The 27,902-nt window shown below is 38.6% G+C and overlaps 1 protein-coding gene across 1 annotated transcript in view; it reads left to right on the forward strand.

Annotated features, from left to right (window-relative positions):
- LOC122816739 overlaps window positions 1–27,902 on the forward strand; it is a 1,006,513-nt gene that overhangs the window by 544,441 nt on the left and 434,170 nt on the right. Inside the window, exon 27 of the mRNA XM_044089733.1 lies at window positions 10,238–10,414. Coding sequence (XP_043945668.1) covers window positions 10,238–10,414 — 177 coding nt within the window. The remainder of the gene's footprint in view (window positions 1–10,237; window positions 10,415–27,902) is intronic.

The raw sequence follows: 27,902 nt of genomic DNA on the forward strand, positions 1-27,902 counted from the left end.
TTAACAAAAACAATTTTGCTAGACATTGGATTTGGCAGGATTACACTGCTCTGTTTTGAAATATATGAACAAAAATTGCACCTTCCACATTTAACAGTCCCTAAGGGTGGAGCAGTATTTTCCTTTTCCAATATCTTTTTAATCTTATAAACACATTGTGATGCATCTCCCACTGTGGGAAATGCATCTTCTTCAGTTTTTAGAAAGGACCAATTCCTATTAATAATCTCCTTAATTAAAGGGTTGGAATTGTATGCAAGAGCCATGGAATTGATAAAATACAAATTTCTGTACTTGGCACCAGCCATACTTCCCATCATGTTGGGATTCCCTAAAAGAGGTGTATACTTCACCCTACTACCACTCACAACTTCTTCATACAAAGCAGAAATCAAAGCATTGGGGTAACCCCTTTCTAAAAACATTTGGCTCATACAGTGCACTGCCTGCAAAAATGTGTTATCATCTGACACCATTTTGGCTGCCCTAATAAAGTGGCCTTTAATTAAATTCCTTTTGCAATGGCAGGGGTGAGAACTGTTGTAGTGCAAGTAGGAGTTGGAGAAAGTGATTTTCCTGTAAATAGAAGAACTAAATTAACTCTATGTTCACATCCAAGTAATTGCTCCGATATTGGGAAAGGTTGTGTGTAAATCTCAAATAGGAGGTAGAGTCTGAAATGTGAAGTAAAAATTGTTCAAATACATCCATATCATTCTGCCAGATGATAGAAATGTCATTTGGGTATATACAATAGAAAACTCGACATTCACTAACAATGGAACAAAACACGAAGTGTTGTTCCCAGTGAAGCAGAACTAAACTGGTGAAAATAGAGATGCAAGCCACCCCCATAACTACTTTTTTAATCTGTTTGTAAAACTCGCCTTCCAAAATAAGAAGTTGTTCTGTAAAACTATATCCATAAGCTTCACTAAAAACTTAATCTCCTTATAATCCAACTACATGAAATCTGTAAGTGCATCATGAAAAAATAGAAATTTCTGGTCATGGGGAATGCTAATGAAAAGATTAACAACATCTATCACAGCAAAAACACTCATATCAGTCAAAAAATCATCGGAAAGTTTCCCCAAAACATCTCAGGAATCTTTAATAATGAGTGGCATATTGTAGAAGATGTCATTGAGTTTCCTATCTATAAAGACAGCTAAAGGGTAAGTCTTGGAACTTTGTGCAGCCACAGTAATTCTGTAAGGAAAATCAATTGTTGTTTTATGTATTCAGGAATTTCAGAACACTGCCGGGATTAGGGGGTGTTGGATAGTTAAAAATTCTTTAATTTCAGGATTAATCACCTCCTGTAATAAAGCATCTTCTAAGAACAATCTATCTTCCAATAAGCTATATTAATTTCATTTTTTGAAATGGTGGCATATCTAGATTCATCCTGCAATAGTTTGACAATCCTGCTGCAATAGTCAATCTGATCAACTATGACCGGCCCTCCCCCTTTATCAGGCTTCATAAGATCTGTCTTTGCTAATATTTTCTAACATGGTACACTCTTCTTTACTCAGGTTGGAATACCATCTCCTTTTGTCCCTAGAGAGGATGTATAAGTCTCTTTCACACACCTTCTCAAATAGATTGATAGTCTTGTTAAGTGGGGGGTTGAAAAGGCTCTTCTCTTTAAAGGAATTAATGGTGCTTCAGAAGTTGGAAAAATCTTTTTTGCACCATACATCACTGATAGGTTAAATTTTCTAGTGTAAAGTTTTAGGTCCACTACAATGTTGGCAATACCTTCTTGGGTGTGATTTACCACTTTTTCCAACTATTTCACCTTCCTCCCCTTGTTTGGAGTTGTATACTGGTCTTCTCTGTTCAGTTGGTGAAAAAATAATCTCTACTCAAAATTCTGGGGACGTAATCTGGAGTCCTTGTTCTTTAACCTTTCAGACCTCCTGGGGAGGGAGTGGGATAAAGGGGCTTGACTGTTGGGCGAAACACAAAAATTGACAGAATTAATAAAATCTTCTGGTGCCCTAAAATCAATATCTGGGTTGATGTAAGTTGGGGTCAGCAAAATCTACTCTAGCATCAGAGGGACCCTTTCTACTACTGCCCTTATAGCGGTAAGCGTTCCTTTCACAGTAATCTCTAGTGTCTCTTAATTTTCTTTGTTTCATTTTAATCATTGCATCAGTACGCTCAATAACACATTTAAAAATTCTATGGTAGTTGTGACTGTGAAAAATCAAATAACAGATCGTTAGTGATTTTGCTGTCCTCCATAAAACCATTAATTCTCGTCACATTAAATTCAGTAATAAATTCTAACAGCTCCAGTGCATGCCTGTTGAACATATCCAACAGTTTCACATGTTCATCTAAACCATTTTGGATCCCAAAAGGAATATTGTAAAGTCTTAACCCCCCCTAGGGACTAGCTTCCTCCTTATGCATTCCCTAAGATAAAGATTGTCAATTTGTATGGTATGCACCTTGAAAAGTTTCTTTTCCATGTCCCGAGTTGTGGTTCTCAGATCAGGAGAAACAGAGTATACTATTCACTGATCTGGCATCAGAGAAAAATCTATATAGCTGCCTCCTTGTTGATTGCAGTAGTGGGTATGTGACCTAACTCTGTTCGTGTTCAGAGCGTTGTTAGAAATGTAGCTTTCCTTATTGGGTCCCGAAGAGTTATGGTTCGAACCAATCGGTTGTTGGGGGATCACTGTCTCTCCCATTTGTTAAATGTCCTTGATTTGCATACCACTGATCATAATGTTGACATAAGACAACATGTTTGTGTTGCTGAGTGAACAAAGCCTATGTGAACCTTGGATGTTCTTGGTTACACATTTTTTTATGAAGGTTGCATGGTATCAGACTCACTTATTGGTTCTGGGTTTTCCTTCCAGTGTGTCTTGCCCCCGGCTTTGTCCTTGGGATGACTGACTGGACTTTTACTGTGTGCTTTTTCTATTACAGTTTTTGAGTTTAGCATTCACTTCTTGAACAAACTATTACATCTACCATTTTTTTCGATCTGAGATCCCATTGGGCTGAATATTTGACCTTGTGCCTCATTTTCAGATTCATCTGTTGACAGCTTCTACCAAAATGGACAGGGTTCCTACTGACACTTCCTCTTCTCAACAGACACATTCCACGAATTAATTATTCCAACTATTTGCTTTGCTCACTCAGCAACACAAACTTTTTTGTCTTCTCTCAACAGTATGCTGCTTTAAATTACATATAGCCAAAAAAATTGTTCAGTAAGGAAAATGTTTCAAATATAAGTTCACAAAAGTGTGTGTGTGTGTGTGTGTGTGTGTGTGTGTGTGTGTGTGTGTGTGTGTGTGTGTGTGTGCGTGTGTGTGTGTGTGTGTGTGCGTGTGTGTGTGAGGTCAGAGTGTATTTGTGCATGTGTCTGCATATTTACAGTTGCTTGTGCAACTGCATTACATGGGCTGGAAGGGGGAACTTAACACATTTACCTGAGAGAGAGAGAGGTCTCTGACTCCAAGATGAGATATTATGAATTCTTAAATATGGACACTTTCAAACCCATGGCTATCCTTCACAATGCTCTTTGGAACCAAACAAAAATAACCAAAGCACACAGCTTTCGGAATATTAAAGATATTAAAGATATTAACAATACAACCCACCACAGAAGCTGCCACATCCTTCAAATACATTGGCATTTGGCTAGACCAATCTCTTAACTTTCAAATGTATGTTCAAATACACAAAAAGATCAACACACTAAATCTTTGGGGCAAACAAGCTATCACCTTTTCTGTCCAATATAATCTTAGGGGTATCTCTCAATCTGGAACCACCCTACTAGCTCCAAAAAAAGAAACTGCATTGCACTGGCCATGCATTGCCTATCCTAGCACCTAAACTATGGACTCCATTCCTGTCAATCAGATATGTCCAAAAGTACACAGACTTCAGACAACTGCTCAAGGAGTACCACTTCACCCAAAGTGCAGCTGTACTTACACAGTCATAACATTACATGAATTCTGCACCTTTCTTGCACCTCTGTATCCCTATTTCATCCTTCCTTATCTCATTTTGTTATCCCCTCACTTACTATCTGTCATTCCCTCTACTGTCCTCTTCTCTTTGCACCTCTCACTTTTCCTGTCCTTTCTACTCTTTTTCCCTAGCCATGCCTCTCTCATTATTTCTCTAGCTTCTCCACATAGTAGACTTTCCTGCAACTATTCAAACTCACCTTTTCTAATGTCTTCATACCTCTCTATATAATGATATGCTGCTATCCCTGTATCATAAGCAGTCTTAGTCATTATGGCTATATCTAATCTATAAAGCTCTGCTAAGCATAATTCCATTTTTCATCCATGTTTTGTCACTCTAAACTGTTTTGTTGACTAAGTGTTGTAGCATAGTCTTGCATCCATAAGCAGCAACAGTAATCCCACTGCACAAAGGGAGAATATCAACCGAGCTTAGGAATTATAGGCCCATTAGCTTGACTAGTCTCATCTGCAAGGCCATGGAAAGAGTCATTATGGACCTTATTAACAAGGACATAGGTAATCTCAAAACTCTGGATCCAGTCCAGTTCGGATTCATTAAAGGTAGATCAAGCCTGTTAAACATGGTTGACTTCTTCGAGAAAGTTTCCAAAGCCCTGTGCAAGGGAAAGTCAGTGTATACCACCTATCTTGACCCTCAAAGTGGGTGACTTCACCTCTAGCAAAAGACCAGTCACCAGTGGCATACCACAGGATTCTGTGCTGGGCCTCTTACTGTTCGGAATTTATTTCTGAGAAGTCCAGGCAAACTTGGATGGCCTATGGCTAACTAGTCTCACTGATGATTGCAAATTGAGACCAATCATTTAGTCCCAATGATGTTAATATACTGCAGATAGGGTTAACACAGACAAATGATTGGTGCCAAAACCAAGGATGGAAGCTAAATTCAAAAAATACATTATTATTCCCCTTTAGGAAAGCTGACATCCCTGCTAATTACATTATATACAGCACCGCCCTAAGTGTAGACCCAGTGTTACATAATCTGGGTACTCAGGTTGATAGTAATCTGAACTTTGACCACCATGTATTCACAGTAGTAAGGAAATCTTAGATACAGGAAATCTAAGATACATTTCTGGTTGCTTGCTTTTCCTGTGACAAAGGAACTAGGACGTCTCCTACCTCTAACTCTATTCCTAATGACAAAGACAACAGATCTTTAGATAGATATTGCAAGGAGGTTTATGTCTCTAACACTTTATGATTCAGAGCAGCTAACTGCCAAACTCACTTGTTAAAATACCTTGTAGCCATTTTGGATAATATGGAACAGGCTAAAGCTGACATTCCTAATGCTAATGTTAAAGCTAGCCTTCTGGACATGCTTCATTCAGCCACTCTGCTTCAAGTCATGAGTGATCTGTCATGAGTAGATATGCTTGTCTAAGGCTTCCATCCTTGCCAGAAGATGTTAAAGAGCAATTATTAAATGTTTTATAATATAATGACTTGTTTTTTTTTTCTTTTTTTTTTTTGGAAATTCCTCTGCAAAAGTCTTTAAAAACTTAGATGAAAGAGGACAGCATATGTAAGGTATGAACAACTTCTATCTCCATTTCCTAATTTTCAAAGGAATTATCCAGCTAATTCGGGACCCATTTTTCATAAATCACCTACATCCAGACAACAACAATCTAGAAAGGGTAATTTTAAAAGACCCCAAACAGAAGTCCAACAGATTACACAACCATCTAGTTGAGAAAGAAGCATTTTCTGACCATCCTTGCCAAGTTCTTCCTACCCTAGCCTACCTCAGAAAATTACAGGGAAACTCATTCTTTCCCTTCCAGATTGAGAATTTACCATATCAGGCACTTGGGTGTATATAAAAATAGTTACAAACCCCCATGCGCATCCTGCTCTACACCTCAGCAATACCACAAATTCCAAAAGACCAAGAACACGTTTTCCAGTCATTTCAGGCTTACTTCTTCAGGGGGCAGTAGAATCAGTTCATGTAGATCACTTGAGAAAAGGTTTTTAGAAAAAGACCTTTTTTGGTACTCAGAAAACAGAAAACCTGAAGATTCAGTCTAGATCCCACCAGATAAACACCTTCATGCATGTTCCAAAATTCAAACTGTTAACACTTTAAACCCTGTTTCCTCTTCTCTTTAAACAAGCTCTCTTGGTCATTCTAGATTTAAAATACGTCTGTCTCTACATTCCCTTTCACAAGAAATCACGGACTTTTTTCAAGATTCTATGCTTTGGAAATACATTATCATTTAACTTCTTTACCATTGCGAATCTCTACCACTCCGGGAGTATTTACCAAATGCCTTGATCCTGATTAGCCTTCTGCAGACTTTGAGGCATGCATATATTTCCTTACTTGAATGATTGTCTAACTTCAGCTCCAACCACTCAGGAAGTATTAGCCTTAGTGTCTACCAACAATCATTTTCATCTTCTTAAATCGATACTGAATCTCAAAAAGCCATCCCTACAACCTGCTCACAGAGTGATACTCCTGGGATGTCTCTTAGACACATCTCTTAATGACTGCCTTCCTTCTCTCATACAAGATGCAAGCTAGCAACTTTACTTCCTGAACCCATCAAAACTGCAAACAACTTCAGCAAGGTAATTTCTCAGAGTCCTGAGTTTCATGGCCTTATCCATTCTAATGATTCCTCATGCTAGACTTCAACTGAGGAAGCTACAGTGGTCCCTCAAGTATGTGTGGTCCAAACACTCCCATCCTATCACTCACGGAATTCAGGTTCTCCAGTTTGTGTTAATGGAATTGGTTTAGTGGCCCAAATAAATTGTATCCACTATAGGAGTTCCCTTTTCCCCTTTGAGCCCTTTTTGGAGAATGGCTACAGATGATTTGGATTTTGCTTGGGGAGCCGACACCCAAGTTATCAATGTAGAGAGAGTATGGGGAACTGTAACACAGAAACAAACAGAATGATTTCAAAGAACTGATGGTTTTTATCAGAGTCCTGAAAGTTTTAAACCGATTTTGAACTGTAGAAATGTTACAGGTAGTAACAGACAATATCACTGTGATGTGGTACATAAATAAACAATGGGAGACAAGAACTTACCCCCTTTACAGACTGGCATGGGATTTAGCCACTCAACAAGATCTATTCCGCCAGGCAATTTGCATTCCTTCAGAAAAGAATACAGTGGCAGACACTGGGCAGATACAGAGCAGACCCTCATGAGTTGATGCTGCACATAAATGTCTTCCTGCAAATAGTCCACCACTGGGAAGTCGCACAGAAAGATATTTTTGCCTCTAAACATAACAGCCAAACAAAACAGTTTTGAAGCAGAACTTCTTACAAAGTAGCCTGAAAGACAGCAACCTTTTCAATTCCTGGAAAGGGATGTTTCTCTATGCTTGTTTTCCCTTTCCTCTTATTTACAAGGCTCTTCAGAAGATATATAGGACTTTCCAAAGATGTTGTTGTGACCTCATTTTGACCCAGACAACACTAGTTTTCCTTTTCAATGCAAATGAATAAGGGCAATCATCAAAGATTGCCATACATGGTAGACTTGCTTACATAGGGGAAGGGATCTTTGATGCATTCATTCTTCTAACCTGAAAATTAGCAGGTTGAATGATAGGTTTTTGATTCCTTTTAGATACTTTTATTCAGAGGACATGCAACATGTGTTTAAGGAGGCAAGAAAAAAACCTGTTTTTAAGAAATCTTATTTATCTAAATGGAAAAAAATGTTCTCTTTTTTTCACACACCTTTATTGAATTATCACTTTTGACATAGGTTTGGTGTTAAAACAAAGGACAGGAGCCATTACAAGCAAGGACACCTTGGTTCTACATTAACTCTGTCATAGTGTACACTTCTTTAAAGCTACATCCTTCAGCCATTTTTGTTTGTTTGTCACTGGATTTATCTTTATCTTCTCTTTTTCTGATTAAACAGTTTTAAGGAAGTACTGAACATTTGCCAGACTCTATCTCCATGTGAATACATATATGCTAGAACTATCTCACTAAACTGTCCATATGTACTGAATTTACTGTAGTCTAGTTCCAATAGATAAACTTAGATTGCAGATGCTCTGTTTTTCCTCTTATACTGTTATGTTTATATCATATTATTTATCTATATGCTTTTGCATATCTCAATTTACATTTATTTACTCTGTGTTTGTGCTGTTTTTAATTTCTTTTCTTTGTGGAGATTTTCTCCCTGGGCCTCAGCTAAAAAGAGATTTCTGCCCAGAAATCCTGGAAACAAAACACACAATTAAATAAATAAATATGTAAATAAATAAAAACTACATTTTAGTTCAATAAAGTAGAGTCATTCCTCCTTGAAATTTAAATTATGTCTCAGAAAAGCTAACCTAAACTACCTTTGTACCAGCAGCTAGTTCTTCTCACAAATTTTTAACCTGGGAGATAGTTGAGTTGTATGTCCTTATGTGTATTCAACAATTCTTACCTGAGTTATATGTCCTTATATGTACTCAACCATTGGTCTTTCACAGGAACATGGTGAGTCTAAGAACCAACCCTTCCTTTATATCAAAGGTAGTGTTTAAAATCACCCTTGGTCAACCAGTTCAGCTTCCCATTTTTAACCCTAATTCTAAAAATAAGTGATGTTCATTACTGATGTGACACACTGACTCCATGTACAAAATGGGAAAAAAGGGACAGCCAGTATCTAAACAAAACTATTTCTAGATGGCTTTCTCTTTCTATTCCCTTCCCTTCTCTTATTTTAGCCATGGCAAGGACCTTCCAGAACAGTTAAAAGTATACACTGCTAGGGCAGTTGTTACCCCAAGAGCATTTTTGAAAAGAGTGGACCATAGGATCATCCAAGAAGCTAATACTTGGCCCCCTCCAGCGCATAGAGTACTCTCTCAGCTACTAGATATCAAACAGATCTTTTTTCCAGATCCATAAATGGATTTCACAGAGCTTTTTTGCAAGGCAAGACACCCTGAACTTTGGTTCAACTCCTTCTCCCATTCTATTTGAGCTTTGGGAATTGTCCCATTTGTGATGAATACTGCAACAGTGATCTTATGAAGAACATAGTACAATTGTGTAGGTAACTTACCATAATAGAAGATGTTCATATAAATCATTGTTTCAATACCCTCCCTCCATCCCCCTTAGTAGTTACTTTCTCAGGTAAGAGTGGGGAATCCTATCATATCTACTTATTTATTTTCCACCTTGCATTCCTTATAGAACTTGACTTAAAGCTGCAGGCTTCAGCTTACAATCTAGGAGGCAAGAAACCTCAGAGTTTTTTGTATTTCTGTACATCTGACTTATACTAGCATGTCAGTTTGGGCCAACAGTGGACATGCAAAGAAGGAGTCAAAGCTTTCAGATGAGCTAGATACATGGGCACCCTAGCAAATAAGTCCCATTTGAGAAAGTCTTGTAACAGTGATATAGCCAAACATTGTCTGTTATGGTAAGCTATCTACATTTTATTGATCAGTGACACAGCATCTGGGGATGATGGTAGATCAAGTAAAATCCTCAATTTATTTTAATTTGCTAAATAAAAATAAAAACAATAAATAATTAATTTAATTAATAATTATTTTAATTTATTTTTTAAATAAAGATGCATAGACAAAAGGGAAAGAAATGTGTCAAAAGATTACTGTTATATTACTTAAATCCCAACAAAGAGATGTAACTAAAGTTGTCAGTAATATATTCACTGCAGTATAGCTACTGGTGATATATCACCTGTACACAGAAGACTAAATCCTGTGGAATAAGTTTTCACCACATATTAACAACAGTGTGTTCCCATATCCTCAAAACAATGCATTTAGAACTCATCTAATGTTTTCATTATGTTTAAATTCTTGGCCAGTTTGCACCATATCCATGATGTCACAGCCATATACAAGTTAAAAGCTTTTTAGCACAAGTGTGTCTTGTCTTGCTCCACCAAAAGATCATTAGAAATCAACAGGGTGAGAGGTTGGCATAATGTTTAAGATGTTTACCTTACAGGCACAACGTGATTCTCACATGGGGTAACTGACTAGGCTTAAAATGGCCCACAATGGCAGATAGCCTCATACTAATCTATAAACAGCATTATTTGCCTTACACATTTTGATCAATCATGTTAGATGCTAAGCTGATATTCTAAACGCCTGCACTATTATCTTAAACAATCTTAAAGAAAGTTTCATTGTTTTGTGTTTTCAGAGTCAGCTTCTGCACACACTGACCGTGTCACAGCTAAGCGAGTACACTGTGATATCTGATGCACTAACAAATGTTGCAGAGATAGAACGAGTCTTGAATGAACTACTGGCAAGAGATGACACAAAGATTTCCAATATTAACTTATACTTGGCACTGGTCTACCGATATGCTGTAAAGGTATGTACTTAGTATGAGAGACAGATTATATCACAAAAGCAAACATTTCATTTAATTTACTAGATTTATTTTATTTTCTTTTGAGCAGGTAAGTTGGACTGTGCTACTATCTCCTTCTCAGCTACAGCTTACAGAAAGTAGTTTCAGAACAATTTTAAAATTTGGGGCTATGATTCAAATCATACTTTTTCTTATTTATTTGAAAAGTTACTTAAATTCCTAATAACTGTTTATTGTACACAAGTCAAAATGTAGAACCAAAATATTAATAAAATCAGCAGCTTTAAAACAGGAACTCAAATAAATAGTATCTGAAAATCAAAGATGTCTGAAAACAGGAGCGGTGCCAGTGAATGGATTAAGATAAGCTCCCATGTTTCAAAAATATAAAAAATCACAATTTAAGTAAAACAATTTCTAAGCAGTGTCTGACTTCTAAATATTTGCTGAGAGATTCAGAAAGGCTTAGTGTGATGAAAAAAACTTAGTTCAGACATCATTGTAGTTCAGAGATTACAGTTTAGTCCCATTTTTGCAATTACAGACAGTTTTGCAAGTAAAGCTTTATAGATGGGCTGCAAACTGTGACAGAGGGTATAGCTTTGATATACTTAGGGAGGCTGTCCCATAAAGTATAATTAAAAATTTCAAAGATATATGTATTAAGTCACATAAAGGTACTTCAGGTACATACTAGAAGAATCATGACACTCCATAGTTTCTGGTCCAGTTACCCATGATCAGCAGTCTGACTAAATAACAATGTTCTATTTCAGCAATTTATCAATAAGAAAACAGATAATCAAAATGAATGTTAAATTAATGGATAACTATCCAGTTCTGGAAAGGATAATGCAAAAAGCCATTCCCAGTTTGGTGAATGGTATGCCAACATTCCAATCTTACTGAGTGCAGGCTGTAAGCTCAGAACGTTTGCCAAGTTAAACAAGTTTGTAAATGAAATCCCATACAAAGAAACTTGTATACTGGGGATATTATATCAGAAATATCAAATAGTAGGAATTATTTATAAGACACAACAATTAAATGTAATATTATAGCAATAATCGATGACATTGGGTGTGGTATACTGAAGATTTACCCATGGTTGGTGTGGTTTAATCATGAGGCAACCGTGGGTATGTCTTCAATATACCACACCACAGGGTTGGTTATTGCTATTATACAATGACATTATTTAAAAAAAAATGACTAACTTTTCTTAAAAATGTCTTTGTATAATGGTGCTGCGGTGGTCTTGTGGTGGTGGTCTAGCGCTTTTCCCTTAATATCCTGGGGTGTTGCTGATGTACTGCACATGTGTATGGGAATTGCATTCCTATGCTTTTGCAGTACACCAGTGCTGTGTGAAGAAGCAATGGAGAAAGGAATATCTCTGTTGCCCTTTTTTTTTTTTTTTTTTTTTTTTTACTAAAAAACAACAAAAGAAAGAAAGAAAGAAACCGGGAGGCTTTTAACATACAGGATAGACAGGACAGAGAAAATAAAAGGGTAATTAGATAGATTTATTTAATTTTGTATAACATTCTTGATTATCCTTTTATTTTTCTCTGTGCCATCTCTGTCGTTCATTTTGGTCCCAGTTTTGTGAGCTTATTTTAAAAGAGATGAAATAAAGACTGCAGTGGTGGTGCTGCGGTAGTGTTGTCGCCTCACAGTAAGACGTTGTCCTGTTCGATTTTCAGCTATAGCGTCTTGTGTGTGGAGACATGCGTAGATGGGCGTACCTTCATTGAAGGTCATGAGTCAGGGCTGGCAACTCGGCATGTAAAATTCTACTGCCAATCATTAGCAGACCGGAGTTCCGCTGTGGCGACCCCTAACCAGGAAAAGCCGAAAGACACAACATTAATGGAAAAAGGTCCAGGTGACTGAACTTTTTCCATTGGTATATATTCGGATTTACAAATAGCACACTGATTGGGCTGACCAATCAGCATGCTACTTTTTGAATTCATACTTTTGTTGGAGGATGTGATCCAATGCTGTTGCAAACTAAATATACTGTATTATAAGTTACTCTACCTTAAAAATAAATGGAAATACTTAGTTTTATAAGAAAAAAGACACGTATTTCTATTTATTTCAAGGCAGTGTAACCTTCGACTATTTTTTTGCCCCTGCTGTCTGCAGTTCTTCAGCTCCCTCTTGGTCAATTGACTCATTCATTCCCCATTATCAGGGTATGGGTCAAATGGGAGAAGACATCATTTAGACACCCATTAGGGGTGGTTTGGGGGCTTTATAGTATCAAACAGACAGAAATATGGAAGGTCAAAGAACAAATGTGAAATACCAAAAGATATAAATATTAATCCAAATGACAAAAAATGTTAAAGTAAACACAGTGGCAGTTGTATTCAATAGAATAGCATTTTATTTACTAAAGGCCCACTAAATAAGACAGTATATGCTTCTTTGGGTCTGAAAAACACTGTATCAATCCAATGTATTTAAATGGTAGTACATCTAGTTGTGTGTATGAACACATAATCAGTCGTAATGTTTAATTTTAAAAATACTTAATAAAACTTAATAAGACATTTAATAAAACATGTTAAATAAAATGATAAATAAAATACAGATCAATCTACTAAAATGTTTGTACTTTTATATATATTCCCAAGTTTTTATAAAAGAATTTTAAGTAGTTCATCTCCTAATTTGCTTCAACTTTAGCACAAGCATGATATTAACCAATTCACACAACCCTGGTTTGGCATCAGCTCTTAATCTATTTTTACATTTATATTCAGCATTTTCCATTTCAGTAATATTACCACTCCTGATAAATTCCAATATTAATTGTAAAACAGCAAACTTAAACCAGTGCTCATGGGCTTTCTCTAAAATATCTTTGTATAGAGAATAGTCTGCATATTTCTTCTTATATGTAACATATGGTCACAAATATGTCATTTCACTTTTCTGTTAGTTTTTCTAATATAATATGCTTCACATTTGTGATATACAGCAATATATGCAATATTCTTTGTATTACAGTCTATATCAGTTGTGTTTAGTAACTGGATATTCAAAAGCAGTCTGTTTATATTTACTGAGGGAACAACTGTAACATGGAAATGTGCCTGTTTTATCAATAAATGTTATATTATGTTTATAGACTTGTTCTTTATAGCATAATCTCTGCATAAGGGTTTTACCTCTCTTAGTTTTGTAAAATGTGACAGAGGTTCAAATGGAGATGACAAGAAGCAACGGTATAAAAGGTCAACCTGCCAAACATTAATGGATGTATGTAACACAAAAGCTGGAAAAAGAAATTTAAAAAAAGCTGTCATATATAATATGTGGGAATAATAACTTCTTATCATAATGACTACACTATCCATATTATTTTAAAATATGAATGGTCCAAAAGCTATAGGCAAAATGCTAAGAGTATAGAATTATTATAAGAAATGCAGAGTGCAAATAGTAATACTACAGGTAACATATTTGGAAAGAAATTTGCATGTGAATTTGATAAAGAAAGGATTTCAGGATGGATATTCCGCAGAATCTCAGGGACACAAGAAAAGGGAAGTATTTATATTAACTGCCAGAAAAGCTCCAATACTAATTAGAAGAGGGAAAAATATAATAATGGCAGATTTGTGGTAGTAAGGGGCTACTGGAATGGAAGGAAGATCACTCTGGCATGCATTTATATTCCACCTAAAACTGCTATTATGAAGCTTAAGAAAATTTGGGGAGAAATAATCAGCTTTCAGCAGGGAATATTACTTAGAGATGGGGATTGGAAATGGTTGTATCTAGGGAGCCTAGAAGGGGAAAATATAACAAAAGAGGGTCGATTTCTGAAGAAATTTATAACAGTATTTGGTATGGAGACATGATTGAGCAGTAGAAACTCAGAGAGAATTGACATATTACTCCCCAAAGTACAATAACTGGGCTAGGACTAAACAGAAATCACATTTCACAGGAACATGTGCATTTAATGGAAATCTTTGACACATCTGATGACTATTTCAGATCATGCACCAGTAACAACTAAGATAAAATTGCAGGGTGATGAAGTAAAAATCAGACACTGGCACTTCACTACCTCCCTGTTAAAAAGAGAGAAATTTACAGAATGTATAGATGAAATTCTTCAAGAGTTATTAGGGAAGATAGAATTTTTAACAAAAGTTACAGCTAATGAGTGAGATAAAATGAAAGTAGAGTTTAAAGCAGAGTAGAAATAAAAGAAAAAGAGATATGGTTAAGAAGTAACAGGAATTATTTGGACTGGCTGACAAAAGTTAAAGTATTGCAGAATAAGGAGGTTCTCACAGAACAAGCAGAGGCACAACTACAGAGTATTAAAGAGAAATAAGGGAATATCTGGATAATATGCATGACTTTAGAAAGATTGCTGTTAAGCAACTGTTTTTGATAATAACTCAAGGGCACAAAAATTTGTAGCACAATGATTTAGGCAAAAGAAAGTAGAAAGGATTGATGCCAAAATTAAGGAGCCTGTAACAATAAATAAATAAAATAACCAGAGATCCTGTAGATGTTTTAGAGATATTTCAGGTATGTTATGAAGACTTTGTATAAAGCAGAGAAATGTGAAAATTAAGAAGGAGCAGAAATGGAGGTATTTATGGAAGACTTAAATATGCCATAGTTAGAAGTCAATGTGGCTGAACAATTAACAGTTAAGAAAAGAGGAGATGAGATATAAAGGGTGACTTAAAATGAATCTACAAGAAAGTCTCTATGAGGAAAAGCATTCCTGTGGAAGTCTGGAAGCTAGAATGAAAGAATGTGATAAAGATCTGGAAGGTTTTGTTTAACACTATTTTAAAATGAGAGGAACCACCAACATTCTGGAAGAAGACTGCGATGGCTGTAGTACCTAAAGAGAGTAAAGACCCATCTTACCCAGCTTCATATAGGCCCATTTCAATTTTAAACCATGATTATAAAGTGTTTATAATAGCTAAAAGAATGGCAAACATACTGCCAAAATAGTCATCTGAAGGACCCAATTTGGATAATTCTGCATTAGTTGATTTAAGTACTGCATATAGCCCTAAATGTTGTGAGTTGCACAATGATGCATTAAGTGTGCAGGAGAAATAGGATGTTGTGAAACAGAATTAGAAATGCTTTATATACGCAGTCGATTGAACTACTGGTTAACTGTGTGAAAATGAGCATTACACAGTGAAACTGCACGCAGCATGCATTAAAATACCATTGAAAATAATCATACTAAATGGAATCATAAAGTAATATAAACACTCCATAATGTAGCACTTAGTTGTACTATATGTTAAGTTTCTTCTGTCAACAAAAGACACTAATTTGCACAAAAGTACAATGAAGGTTTACCACACACATCTCAGAACACTTCCATTCTAATTTGTCACAATGTAATTGTTAGTGGTTATACTTCAAGCATATCAGAGTCTCATGGGCCAACAGCAAAGAAGGCTTTGCAATAGAAAAACTATAATTCAGCATAACATCTGCACAAATACAAGGTATACACTACCACTCAGCACATTGGCCTACTGTCTCTGCACGTCCATGATACAAGGAACAGTGACATTCCAGTACTATAGATTCCATGAATGAATATACACTTACTGGTGTGACCTTGTACTCTGTTTGATGAAAAAAAATAATTTCCATGGCTATGGCACATCCCATTTTATTGTTCCCCTTTACAGTATTTGTTGAAGTAGACTCTATCATGCATAACCAACCACCATGATTGGTGTATTAGTCATAGTCTCAAACCGAATGCAAAGAAATGCATCATCATTCCATTTGACTCAAACAATGTCCCCTCACACTGTCAAATCAACATACAATACCGTACATTCCCATGAAGTGGTAAGGGACCTGGGATCACAAGTTGACTGCAACCTTAACTTCAACCACCATGTGTCTACTGTAGTAAAGAAAACTTTCTGCGTACTTGATTAGTAAAGGCATCACCTCAAGAGCAAAAGAAGTTATAACCCCCCTTATACTCAGTACTTATCCAGCCCATAATTGAGTATAAAGCCCCATTTGACATGTACAGTCCTAAGCACCTACAGCAATTAGAGCGACCTCAGAGGTTTCTAACAAAGAAGATCAAGGGGCTCCAGCATGTGCCTTACACAGACCAACTAAAGTCCATGTCACTATACTCTGTATCATATAGTATCATATAGACTTCTTAGGGGAGACTTGGGAGACCTATGCCTAGTCTACAGAGCAATCCGAGACCCAAACCTAATGAACTTGCTGCATATCCTTAAATTAAATGGGACTAGGGCTACCCATTCCAGGGACCTAAATATGGCCTGCAATTTAAATAGGACATGCTGGAGGGACAGATTTATCTCCCAGTGACTGCTGCGTCTTTGGAACAGGCTACCTATTCATGTGAAACAGAGCACCTTTAGGACACTGTTCAAGAGGAACCTGGATCAGTGGATGCGGTACTGTAAATTCTTACCAGGGATAAAGCTCACAACCCCCCCTGGATGTGGGCAGTCATCACTAAATGCAATTTTGGGTATTGACTAGCATTTTTATGGTACTATATTGGGATGAAATGGCTAGGCTTAAAATGACGTCAGGATTGATAGCCTAGCAATCTCCTGTGATCCTATGATACTGCTACATCTGTGCATGCATCCTTCCGCCATTTCATAGTTTAAATGCCTTTCATAAGTACTAGGTAGCTAAATACATACATAATGAATTTAATAGCCTTATCAACTATCTAAAGATAACCAGATTCTCTCTTCAATCCAGCATGGCTTCCTGCCTCATCACAGCTTCTGGCTTCATCCCAAACAGACTTCTGTTTTCATCACAGCACAATGTAATTTTACATAATAGGCCAATGCTCACAGAAATGCTGGAAACCTAATCTCAACCATCTTCCTAGTCATATCAAAAGCTTTTGATTTTGTCACAAGCAGAAAGTCTTACATAACCTCTCATCCTTAGGGCTCAGCAACTCTTAAATGCAATGGTTCTATAGTTACCTCTCAAACAGAGCAGAAGGAGTAAAATGAAAAATGATTTCTCCACATTCTTGCCTACAACTATTGGTGTTCCACAGGGGTCTATACTAGTACCCATACTTTTCAACATATTCATTAATGACCTATACACTGCTTCAAAACATGCTACCATGCTATGTCATGGTAAAATACAAATGCCATTGGTATACCAGTTGGAAGTGGCACCTGTCTTGGCATATGTTTGGAAGACACATGCTTGAAATCAGATGCATGGTCTTCCTGCCATGCACCCTCCTGATCTGTAACACTGTCCACATTGTGTTACTGTGTCAGCAGTCCTGCATGCCAAACATCACGTGGCATGCATGACTGCAGGCCAGAAATCTCTTCACAGTGGTCCTGTACATGCAAATTGATTCACAGTGGCTCTGTATATGCAAATTGAGAGGGCTACCTGTATGCAGATGTTGATTGTGAAGATGCCTTGCTCACACACACAGTATGTGCATAGGTTAGCAAGCCAGCACATATAAATATGTATATATCCCTATCTATCTTTCTATATCTAGATCTGTAGATAGATCGATATCTTGTGTCAGGTACCATTTAGTACTGTAATCTATGGGAGTTACATGTACATCTTCATAATACAGCAGTGAGTAATACAAGGATGCTATGATGCACACAACTAACTATAAGATGGCAGGCATAATAGCCACCGCTGCATCTGGAGATACGCTACATTGGGTCTATATTAGACCACCAAATGCTTAAAAAAGTGAACAGTGATTAATCGACCCTATGTAAGCAAAAGCTTGCAAAGTCGAACTGTCAGAACAGCGATTTTTTTCCAAGAGAAAAAAATCCCTGTTCCAACAAAAATAAATAAATAAATAACAAAACACTTTAAACATTACATTAAGGTGGGGGCTTCACCCCCTCCCCACACCCCCCTACTTAAATATACCAACTCTGAGACAGCACTACAGTGCCGAAAATGGCAAAGTAATGAAGCGGCCAAGCGAATTCTTTCCCAGGGAAATAATTTGCTTAAAAGCCGCTTTGATATTTTGCCGTTTCAGTCTTTTAAGTTCGACCAAGATGCATTCGAAAGAATGTGTCTTTGGTCTTCTAACAGGAATCCACTCCATTCTCCTCTGGTCCATGAGCTTATTCTTGACTATTTACACCTGAGCTTAAAAAGAAACACAGGTATCATGCATCTAAAATAACATGACAGTGACCTGCTCTGCGGATATAGTATACATCTCAGGTGCACTCTGTCTGACCTCTGCTTCCCATCAGCAAAGATCATAATGGTGTCTGATCAGTTCACTACAGTGACACCTACATTGCTCGCTAGGGCAGCTAATGCCAGCAGCAGTACTCATTACCCTAGCAAGCTGTACTAGGCATCTACTTTATACCGGACACCCTCATAAGTGTCCCCCAACAGGTGCAGCTGGCGGTCTTTGTATATAAGGTACACAGGGGTCTATGTTATAACAGCGAACGATCAAAAGATCTAATGCTGCTATAATGAACCCAAAACAGCGAAAACGTAAATGAGCAAACTACCAGAACAGAGATTTTTTTTTCCCAAGGAAAAAAATCGTTGTTCCCAAAAAAAAAAAAAGCACTAAACACTATTTTAAGTGGGAAGCTTCACCCCCCACACCCCCCCTACTTAAATATACCAACTCCGAGATCATACTACAGTGCCGAAAATGACAAAGTGATGGAAGCGGCCAAGCGACTTCTTTCCCAGGGAAAGAATTTGCTTAAAAGCCACTTCATCATTTTGCGTTTTCGACATTTACAGTTCGTCTTCTGATAGGAACCCGGTACACAGATATCTTACTCTTGTTTGAAACAACACTTGGGTCATCTGGCTTCATTGTCTTTAGAAGCCACCTCTAAGTAACAGGTCACAATCCTTACAAAAATGATAGCCTTTTCATGTCCAAGTATGTTGTTGCTGGTGCATATTAGGGCACATCATTAGCATGACACATCATAGTGTCACCATATAGTAGCTCTAATATAACTGGCTTTGCAGGATGCTATTTGGGTATAAACTATGGCATGTTTGACTGTAACATCAGGACAGTACTGTAATATGTTTCTATTACTGCACATTAGTGCTTCTACAGTCCATAATATTACAATAGTCTTTCCAAAGTCCCCATGAGGTCATTGACCTCACAACACATGTGCACTGCACTTGGCAAGTACTCATGAGCATGCACAATGTTGATCAAGCCTCATATCATAGTATAAGTGAATTTTGTACAATGAGTTAAATGTGTATTTTTAGAACATTCAGTCTAATAATTAGAATATTGAAATAATGGCTGCAATGATAGCTTCAAAACTACATGATAAAAAACAGCCATGGTCATTACCATGCTCATAGAAGTACAGAAGATTTCCATACAGTAACTGGAAAATACTAAAGAAAATAGAAACACTGACAAATACAAAACCAGTCAAGGCAGGTAAGCATTAGAGAGTGCTATTTTTACTTTGTTATTAAATATGCCTACCTGAGAGTTGTTTGCTGAGCTACATGTCACTGGGTTGGTATAGGGAGTTGAGTAAATGGGTGTCTCTAACAACAGTTGCATACTGTCTGGGGAAATAAGACCAAGGGAAGGGGTTATGCCATGGAAGGAAATTTTCAGGTGATATAACGCATTAGTTTCAGTGGTAAAGACTATGGTATGTTGTACAGGCTACTACTTGGGAAATATAGGCCATGGTTTAGGCAGTGGACTGTGTGTGCCCCAGTCACTGTTGTCACCTAAGTCTTGTACAGTATTCTGTTTTATTCTATGTAGCTCACAAATATTGCCCTCCATGATGCCCTGTCCTATAAGGAAGGGCTACATCTGTGATGTGGGCAGCATTCTATGTGTGTCCTTAGAGAGCTACATGTTTGTCTGCTGAGGGAGCAGGGATACATCAACTATAATTTTTTTTCATATTGTGAGAGAATTTTTTTTGGGGGGGGGGTTGTCACCCATGCCTCCATGAGGCATGCATACAGTGGAACATGTATTTCAAATCACTCTATGGCATGCCTGTATGACTGGTGTTTCCCTGTATCTTTTACAACTATTTCCTCTTATGAACTGCAGCTACGAGGAAGTGTGTGGGTAGGTGTGTTTGTGTGTGTGTGTGTGTGTGTGTGTGTGTGTGTGTGTGTGTGTGTGTGTGTGTGTGTGTGTGTGTGTGTGTGCATGCGTGTGTGTGTATGTGTCTATGTGTGCATGTGTGTGCGCGCGCGTGTGTGTGTGTCTATGTAGCCTGAGGGTGAGGCTAGGCTTGCACTTGCGTTGGGTATGTCTGCTGGCCTACCAACATTCCATTTGTCTTTGCAGCAAAACCAGATATTTTACCTTCTTCAGGGATTACTTTAAGATAGCTTTTCCTAAGGCCTCTGTAGCATGTGTGCTTTTCCTCTTTCTTCAGTTTTAACAGGACACTGTAGGTCTGGATTGTGACTGCTTTGTTGTGGAGTGAGTGGTTACACTCCACACAGTTCAGCACTGCAACAAACCCCTTGACAGGTGTTCTAAAGTACGGTCTCCACCCTTCATCAGCATACTAAACACATCACATTAATTACATTTAAATAGAGGAATATTAAAATCACATGATCAAGCCAGCCATTCATAAAACCTTCGTAATTAGTAATACAAATTAGTTAAAAACATTTCCTAGTTGTAAAATACTAGGAATATTTTTGTTTATATAAAAAATGTTTATATAAAAAATAAACTCACTGTTCCATTAAGCCCAGGATATTTGTCAGCATGAAGACGCAATATCCATTCATATTCTTTTAGTAGCAAAAGATTTTCAATATCACCACCTCTGATGCCCAAATTCAAAACAGATATACACCTAAATTTAAATGTATGTGACTGAAACTCATGCATATGCCTATATAATGCATTTGTTTCTGTTTTTTAATGGAACAGTGAGTTTAAAACCAGTTTTAGTGAAAAGGCAGAAGGAGAATCTTTAAAAAATATCTTTAAATTAGTATTAAATTTACATATGTAATTTTTATATTTTATTTTTACTTTTATATCTTCATATCACTTACCACATTTGTTATATAAATATTTTTTATATAAACATAGCAGGTTCAATGAATGCACGCCAACACAACTCAGTGCCTGAAGGGGAAGCATGCCCAAGCAAAACAAACCAGACAGGTACTAAAAGTCTTTTCAAAGACATTTTGGACTTAAAAATTGACTTTAAAGAAAAAGTACAAGTCAGTACACGTAATGATTCCTATGCCACTATTCTTTTTAACCTAGATAATTTGTTGTATAAATACAAGACATGGGAAATGGATAATGCTTATTTAAAGCACTGTCTAGATTTAAATATTGTACCTAAAGGCTTAAGGGTATGCAAGTACCCTAATAATAGGAAGGAAGGTTCACAGTTTCATCGGGATTTATTAATGGCTTTTGATAGATGTGGTGCTAACATAATGAAAGCTATCATTAGAAATAATGAGGTAGAGATGGAAAACGTTTTTAATCAGATTGAAACTACTAACAATAAAATAGTGAACGGTTTAATTTTCAGCATATTCACTGAAAAGGAGAAATATTTCAACATGTTGAACAGTACTGAGTTAAAATGTAAGAAGGTACAGGAGAGAAAATATAAGAAAATTGAGAGAGATACAAATGAGTATAGTCACAATACTCATTACCCCAAACAAAGCTTTTAGGGCAAACAGTAATTACAGTAACCATTTTTTAGGGGGGGGATGAAGGAAGATGGGCATATACTAACACTAACAACGAAGACCACCAAGAAAGTTTAAACATACAGGACCCTTTAGAATTTCAACCTCCAAGGAGGTCGGAAAGACTAAAGAAAAAGGAGCCTGTGAATTACAGGTTTGGGAATCAGATGCAGAAGGGGTGGGCACCACCAGACAGAACCTATTGGAAATAGAACCACAGGATGGAATTTTACAAGAAGGCTGCATTTTTACCTACAATGGGTTTAACATTTTTAATTACACTAATATTACTATTACTAAAGGACATTTTAACCTGTTTTTAAAAGGTTTTACTTTTATAACCAGGGTAAAAGCAAATATTGTGAATTTACTAGTTGATTTTAAACTATTTATCAGACAGAAAAACTTAGAATTATTTTTTAATGGACAGGAGAGAAGAAATACACATAACCCTTTAACCAAGAGAAGTACTTTTAACTCACTGCACCCCCAGCTCAGACATTTTGAACTATTGGTGGAAAAAGACTTAAGGGAACAGCTTATGTATAACAAAGTGACCTCAAACCTTACAATGGAGGAGAGCAATATTTTACATGAATCTAAGCAAAATAAAAATCTTAGAATTATGATACCTGATAAGGGTGGGGGAGTTGTTTTAATGGATCATATTGTATACGAAGGAAAAATGTTTGAGATACTTAGTGATGAAAAAACTTATGCTAGAGTATCTTTGAATGAAGTTAATATTGCTTACAAGAAAATATCCATGTGTTTGAATGATTTATTGCTAGAGGGGCTCATTGATATGGAGACAGAGCTTTTCAAGGGTTGAAAAACCCAGAGTCCCCTCTATTTTTGGTATACCCACGGTGCACAAGAACACCTCAGACCCACCCCTCACGCCTATTGTCTTGGCTGAAGGATCAGTAACTGCACCTTTAGCTAAATATATAGATTCAAATTTAAAAGATATATCTCCGGATTCTGCATGCCTTGCACGGCATGCAGGATTAAGTGCAGGAGCTCTAGCAGACAATATGTCTGCCGTGCGATCCAGGAACCAGCCTGCAGGGGTCTGCACGAGCGCTCTTGCACTAGTCCTGTATGGACTAAGCCCCTGTATGCAAATCACCCCATTTGCAGGAGAAATCCATGCAAATGAGGTGAATGTGCGATCCAGGAAGCTTGAAACCGGACGTGCAGGACTAGTGCAATCTACAGAAATGTACTCGGTTAGTAACAGAGTACATTTCTGTAAAATCCAAAATGGAGCTGTGACAGCTCCAAATAAAGGCTGCATATCAGTCAGGAAGCTTGCCAATGGCCAAGTATAAGGCCAATGGCATTGCAAACAGCGTAAAAAAATTTAAAATCAACTTTTATTTTTTTTTAAGCCGATCTCTGCTGTTTAAGCGTAGTGCAGCGGCCTGCAAACGGGATCGGGGGGTGGGGGATAATTAAATAAACCTAAAATAAGCATTCTAACTAAAATTACTATTCTGCCATGAAAGTCAAAGGCAGGCAAAAGACAACATGTCCAGTGAGTAGTGGTTGCTAAAGGGGGAGGCTCAGTGTGAGACATGTAACTATGCATTAGCAGGCAATCCTATGCAAATGAGGGAAATTATAGTGACTCCCAGTTTTCCCCAGCATGCTAGTCAGGTCCCAACAGTATAAGAGTAGGAATATCTTGGTACAAGCCAAGGAGTTAGCTGACATCATGGGGGGAGGGTCAGGCATAGTGTAAGTGGATTGTAGCCCTGTGGCTCAGGTTTGCTCCTAGCTAAGCACAGCTAAGCAAGAGGGTGTGTCTGACTCTGCCTAGCACTCTTTACATTGCCTAAGCGGTGTGCACACTGGGTTTTAAAGGTTTAAAAAAAAAGTTAAACCAGGAAATAGCAGCTCTGTGCACATTTGAGCACTCTGTTTCCATGGGGCACCCCCGGGCTTAAACAGGAAGGCAATGGGAAGGGAAAACAGCAGTAGGAAGGTAATCTAGGAGAACTAGCATAGCTGGCAGGTGAAATGTATCAGAATCAGCCAATTACACAGGCAGCAGACTAGCCCAGCCCAGAACACTACTATAAACTATGCAAACACCTTCCACTCTGTTTTTTTTCCACACTGTACACCACTGGTATAAAAAGCAGGGAACTTTTAACAATCAAAACAACAAAATGATAAGGGCTGCAATAGCTATCATACAACAACTTGTGGAAGAGGCTGAAGGTGATGAGGATGTGAATGCTGTTGACCAACCCACAGTGAGGAGATGGAGGAGAGTGTACAGATCCAGGGTAACCTACCAGACCTTACATGAGCTGGAGATAGTGGAGCACTATAGGGTGGACAGAGACCTCCTACAGCAAATTGTTGAGCTGTGCCGGCCATGCCTGACACACAGAACTAACAGAGGGGAACCCATCCCAGCGGATACCAAGGTATGTGTAGGCCTAAGAATACTAGCTACAGGTACCTTCCAAAGGCCAACTGGGGATATGATGGGGATCTCACAGGCATCAGCATCCAGGGTACTCCACCAGTTCCTGGATGCCATGCCAGCACATGTCGGTGAGCACGTATATTTCCCCAACACCCGTGAGGCATTGGCCAGCAATATGCAACTGTTCCACCAAATAGCAGAATACCCTGAGGGGGTGGGTGCTATAGACTGCATGTACATATGCACCAAAGCACCACCCGGTGAGTGCAGTAGGGTCTACATCAACCGCAAGGACTTCCCCCCATCAACTCCCAGGTCATGTGCAATGCCCAGGGCATAATAATGAATGTGTGTGCTGGCTGCCCTGGAAGTTATCACGATTCCCTCATCTGGCATCTGACGCAGCTGTACCAGAGATTTTCCAATGGGGACATCCTTCACGGTCACGTAGTGGGGGATGCTGGATATGCACTGGAATCATGGCTGATGACACCCATCAGAAATGCACACACACCCGAACAAGAACTCCATAATGAGGTACACGCACAGACTAGAATTATAGTAGAGCATGTGTTTGGGATGCTAAGTCACAGTTCTGGTGCCTGGACACATCTGGTGGAGCCTTGCAGTACTCACAAGCTACATGTACCCAAATTGTCATTGTATGTACCATACTACACAATATGATCCTGCGGAAACAGCTGCAGCAGGAACAGCACGGGGCAGGGCCACACAGCCCCCCACCATTGCCAAGGCCTGCACAGGCACAGAGTGACTCAGATGTGGAACAACCAGTGCCTGCCCCAGTAGACAGAAGGAGGCATGCCCTGTAGGCCCTGGCTTTGGCAAAGAGGCAACACATAGCACATACACTGACACAGGAGGGACCCAGGGAATAACACCTCTCTCTGACTCTCACATACAGTAAAAGGGATGCCAAACATGATACTACCTGTGCTCAACCATGTGTAGGGAGTGTACTATGTGCATCCGACATAGGCAGCCCTGCAGCAACACCCTCAATACTGGGACACCCACAAGGTAAGTGACTCACACATGCCAGTCAGGGGGGTTCACATACCCAACAACAGTCACAGCCAGCATGACAGGTGTAGACAAACACAAACAAAGGTTGTGCTATGGGGTCTGAATGATGCCTATGGGTAACCCCCAGGCCTACACAGACAAACCACAGCAGGTCAGTCAGTGGGACATTAGTTTTGAAGGGTAGGAAGTCAGAAACTAATATGTAGGTAAATCAAAGCTAAGATCTGTAGTACACTGGTATGCCTCTAATACAGAATGAAATGGAGTACCTGACATACCAGTACAGTCATAGAAAATGTGTACAAGTGTCAGGTGTGCCCCCCATCCTACGTAGTAATGTAATAGCAGTCAGGTGTGCACCCCCCAATCCTGTGTAGAAATGTAGAAATAGTCAGGTGTGCCCCCCCATCCTACATAGAAATGTAGTAACAGACAGGTGTGCCCCCTCAATCCTGTGTAGAAATGTAGAAATAGTCAGGTGTTTCCCCCCCATCCTATGTAGAAATGTAACAGTCAATGCCAAATGATCGACAGATACCCTGCAGAAACAGTATGCTACCTGTAGGTGTACAACACAAAGGTCTGCACTGCAGTACAAACTACCTGGACTCGATCCACACATTCAATACAGATGGGCATACTGGGCATGCTCACACACGTAAACAAATGAAGGCCATGTCTGCAAACACCAGTGGACCAGATATATCTGGCAGTCACAGTTGTTAGTGCAGACACTCCTCAGTATGCACCACTCATGCTTTGCACACACACACTGGAAAGGAATACAGACATATATCTAAGGACAAGACACTATAATAAGCCAAAGGTAGATGTTCATAGATGTGTGGAAGAGGGTGACTGTGACAATGAGCCATCCAGGCCTGTCCCACCCAGCACACAGCCAAAGGGCCACAACCACATAAGATTCAGATGTCACTCACTGTAGAAACTAGCCACCGGTATCTCTCAGCATTACAGACTATGTGGTGCAAGTACTAGCTGTGCAACATGACTGTACAAGGAAATAGGCATCTAGCAGCTCTATATTTGTGCCTGTGAAATATTACCCTGTGTGTACCCGCATGTGGTGTGCCAACCGCTAGATGAATGGGTTATGGCCAATGCACACACACTGCCCTCCCCATAGCCCTACTATGACAAGCCTGCTGAGGTCATCCACTGTGAAATACACCTTTAGAAGAGTTCTAGCCCAGTAATCTCCATGGCGTGTCCTATAACTGCGTACTGCTGTAGTGTGATAAACTACTTAGGTAGGAGTTCCAATCCCCAACATGGCAACTGAGTGTGTGTGTGTGTGTGTGTGTGTGTGTGTGTGTGTGTGTGTGTGTGTGTGTGTGTGTGTGTGTGTGTGTCTGTGTAGAGACCAATGCTTTTTAGGGTAGCCACACTCCCTACAATTCAAATGCTCTACTTTGGTAAGGCTGCTGATGTCAACCACCCAGAAATACCCCTCTGGGAAGGTTGTAGTCCAGTAATCTCCATAGCACATTCCATAACTGCGTGCAGCCACAGTGTGATAAAATAGTTAGGTAGGAGCTCTAATCCCAGACTTGCCAATTGTGTGTGTGTGTGTGTGTGTGTGTGTGTGTGTGTGTGTGTGTGTGTGTGTGTGTGTGTGTGTGTGTAGAGAGCAATACACTTTAGGCTAGTCACACTCAGTACAATTCAAATGCCCTGCTTTGGCAATCCTGCTGATGTCATTCACTGTGAAATATACCTTTGGGAAAGGGGCACTCTGGCAATCCCCGTGGTGCGTCCTATAACAGCATCATGCTGTAGTATGATATAGAACTCTGGTAGGGGTGCTATTCCCACACATGGCAGTTGTGGATGTTTTGTGTATGTTTCTATGTCTGTGTAGGGAGCAAAGCATTTAGGCTAGTCACACTCAGTACAATTCAAATGCCCTACTTTGGCAATCCTGCTGATGTCATTCACTGTGAAATACACCTTTGGGGAAGGGGCACTCCAGTAATCCCCATGGTGTGTCCTATAACAGCATCATGCTGTAGTGTGATATAGAACTTTGGTAGGGGTTCTATTCCCACACATGGCAGTTGTGGACATTTTCTGTGTGTTTCTATGTCTGTGTAGGGAGCAATGCATTTTAGGCTAGTCACACTCAGTACAATTCAAATGCCCTACTTTGGTAATCCTGCTGATGTCATTCACTGTGAAATACACCTTTGG

Source organism: Protopterus annectens, chromosome 12.part0 (assembly GCF_019279795.1).
Source record: "Protopterus annectens isolate FY-2018-M chromosome 12.part0, PAN1.0, whole genome shotgun sequence".
Lineage (NCBI taxonomy): Eukaryota > Metazoa > Chordata > Ceratodontiformes > Protopteridae > Protopterus > Protopterus annectens.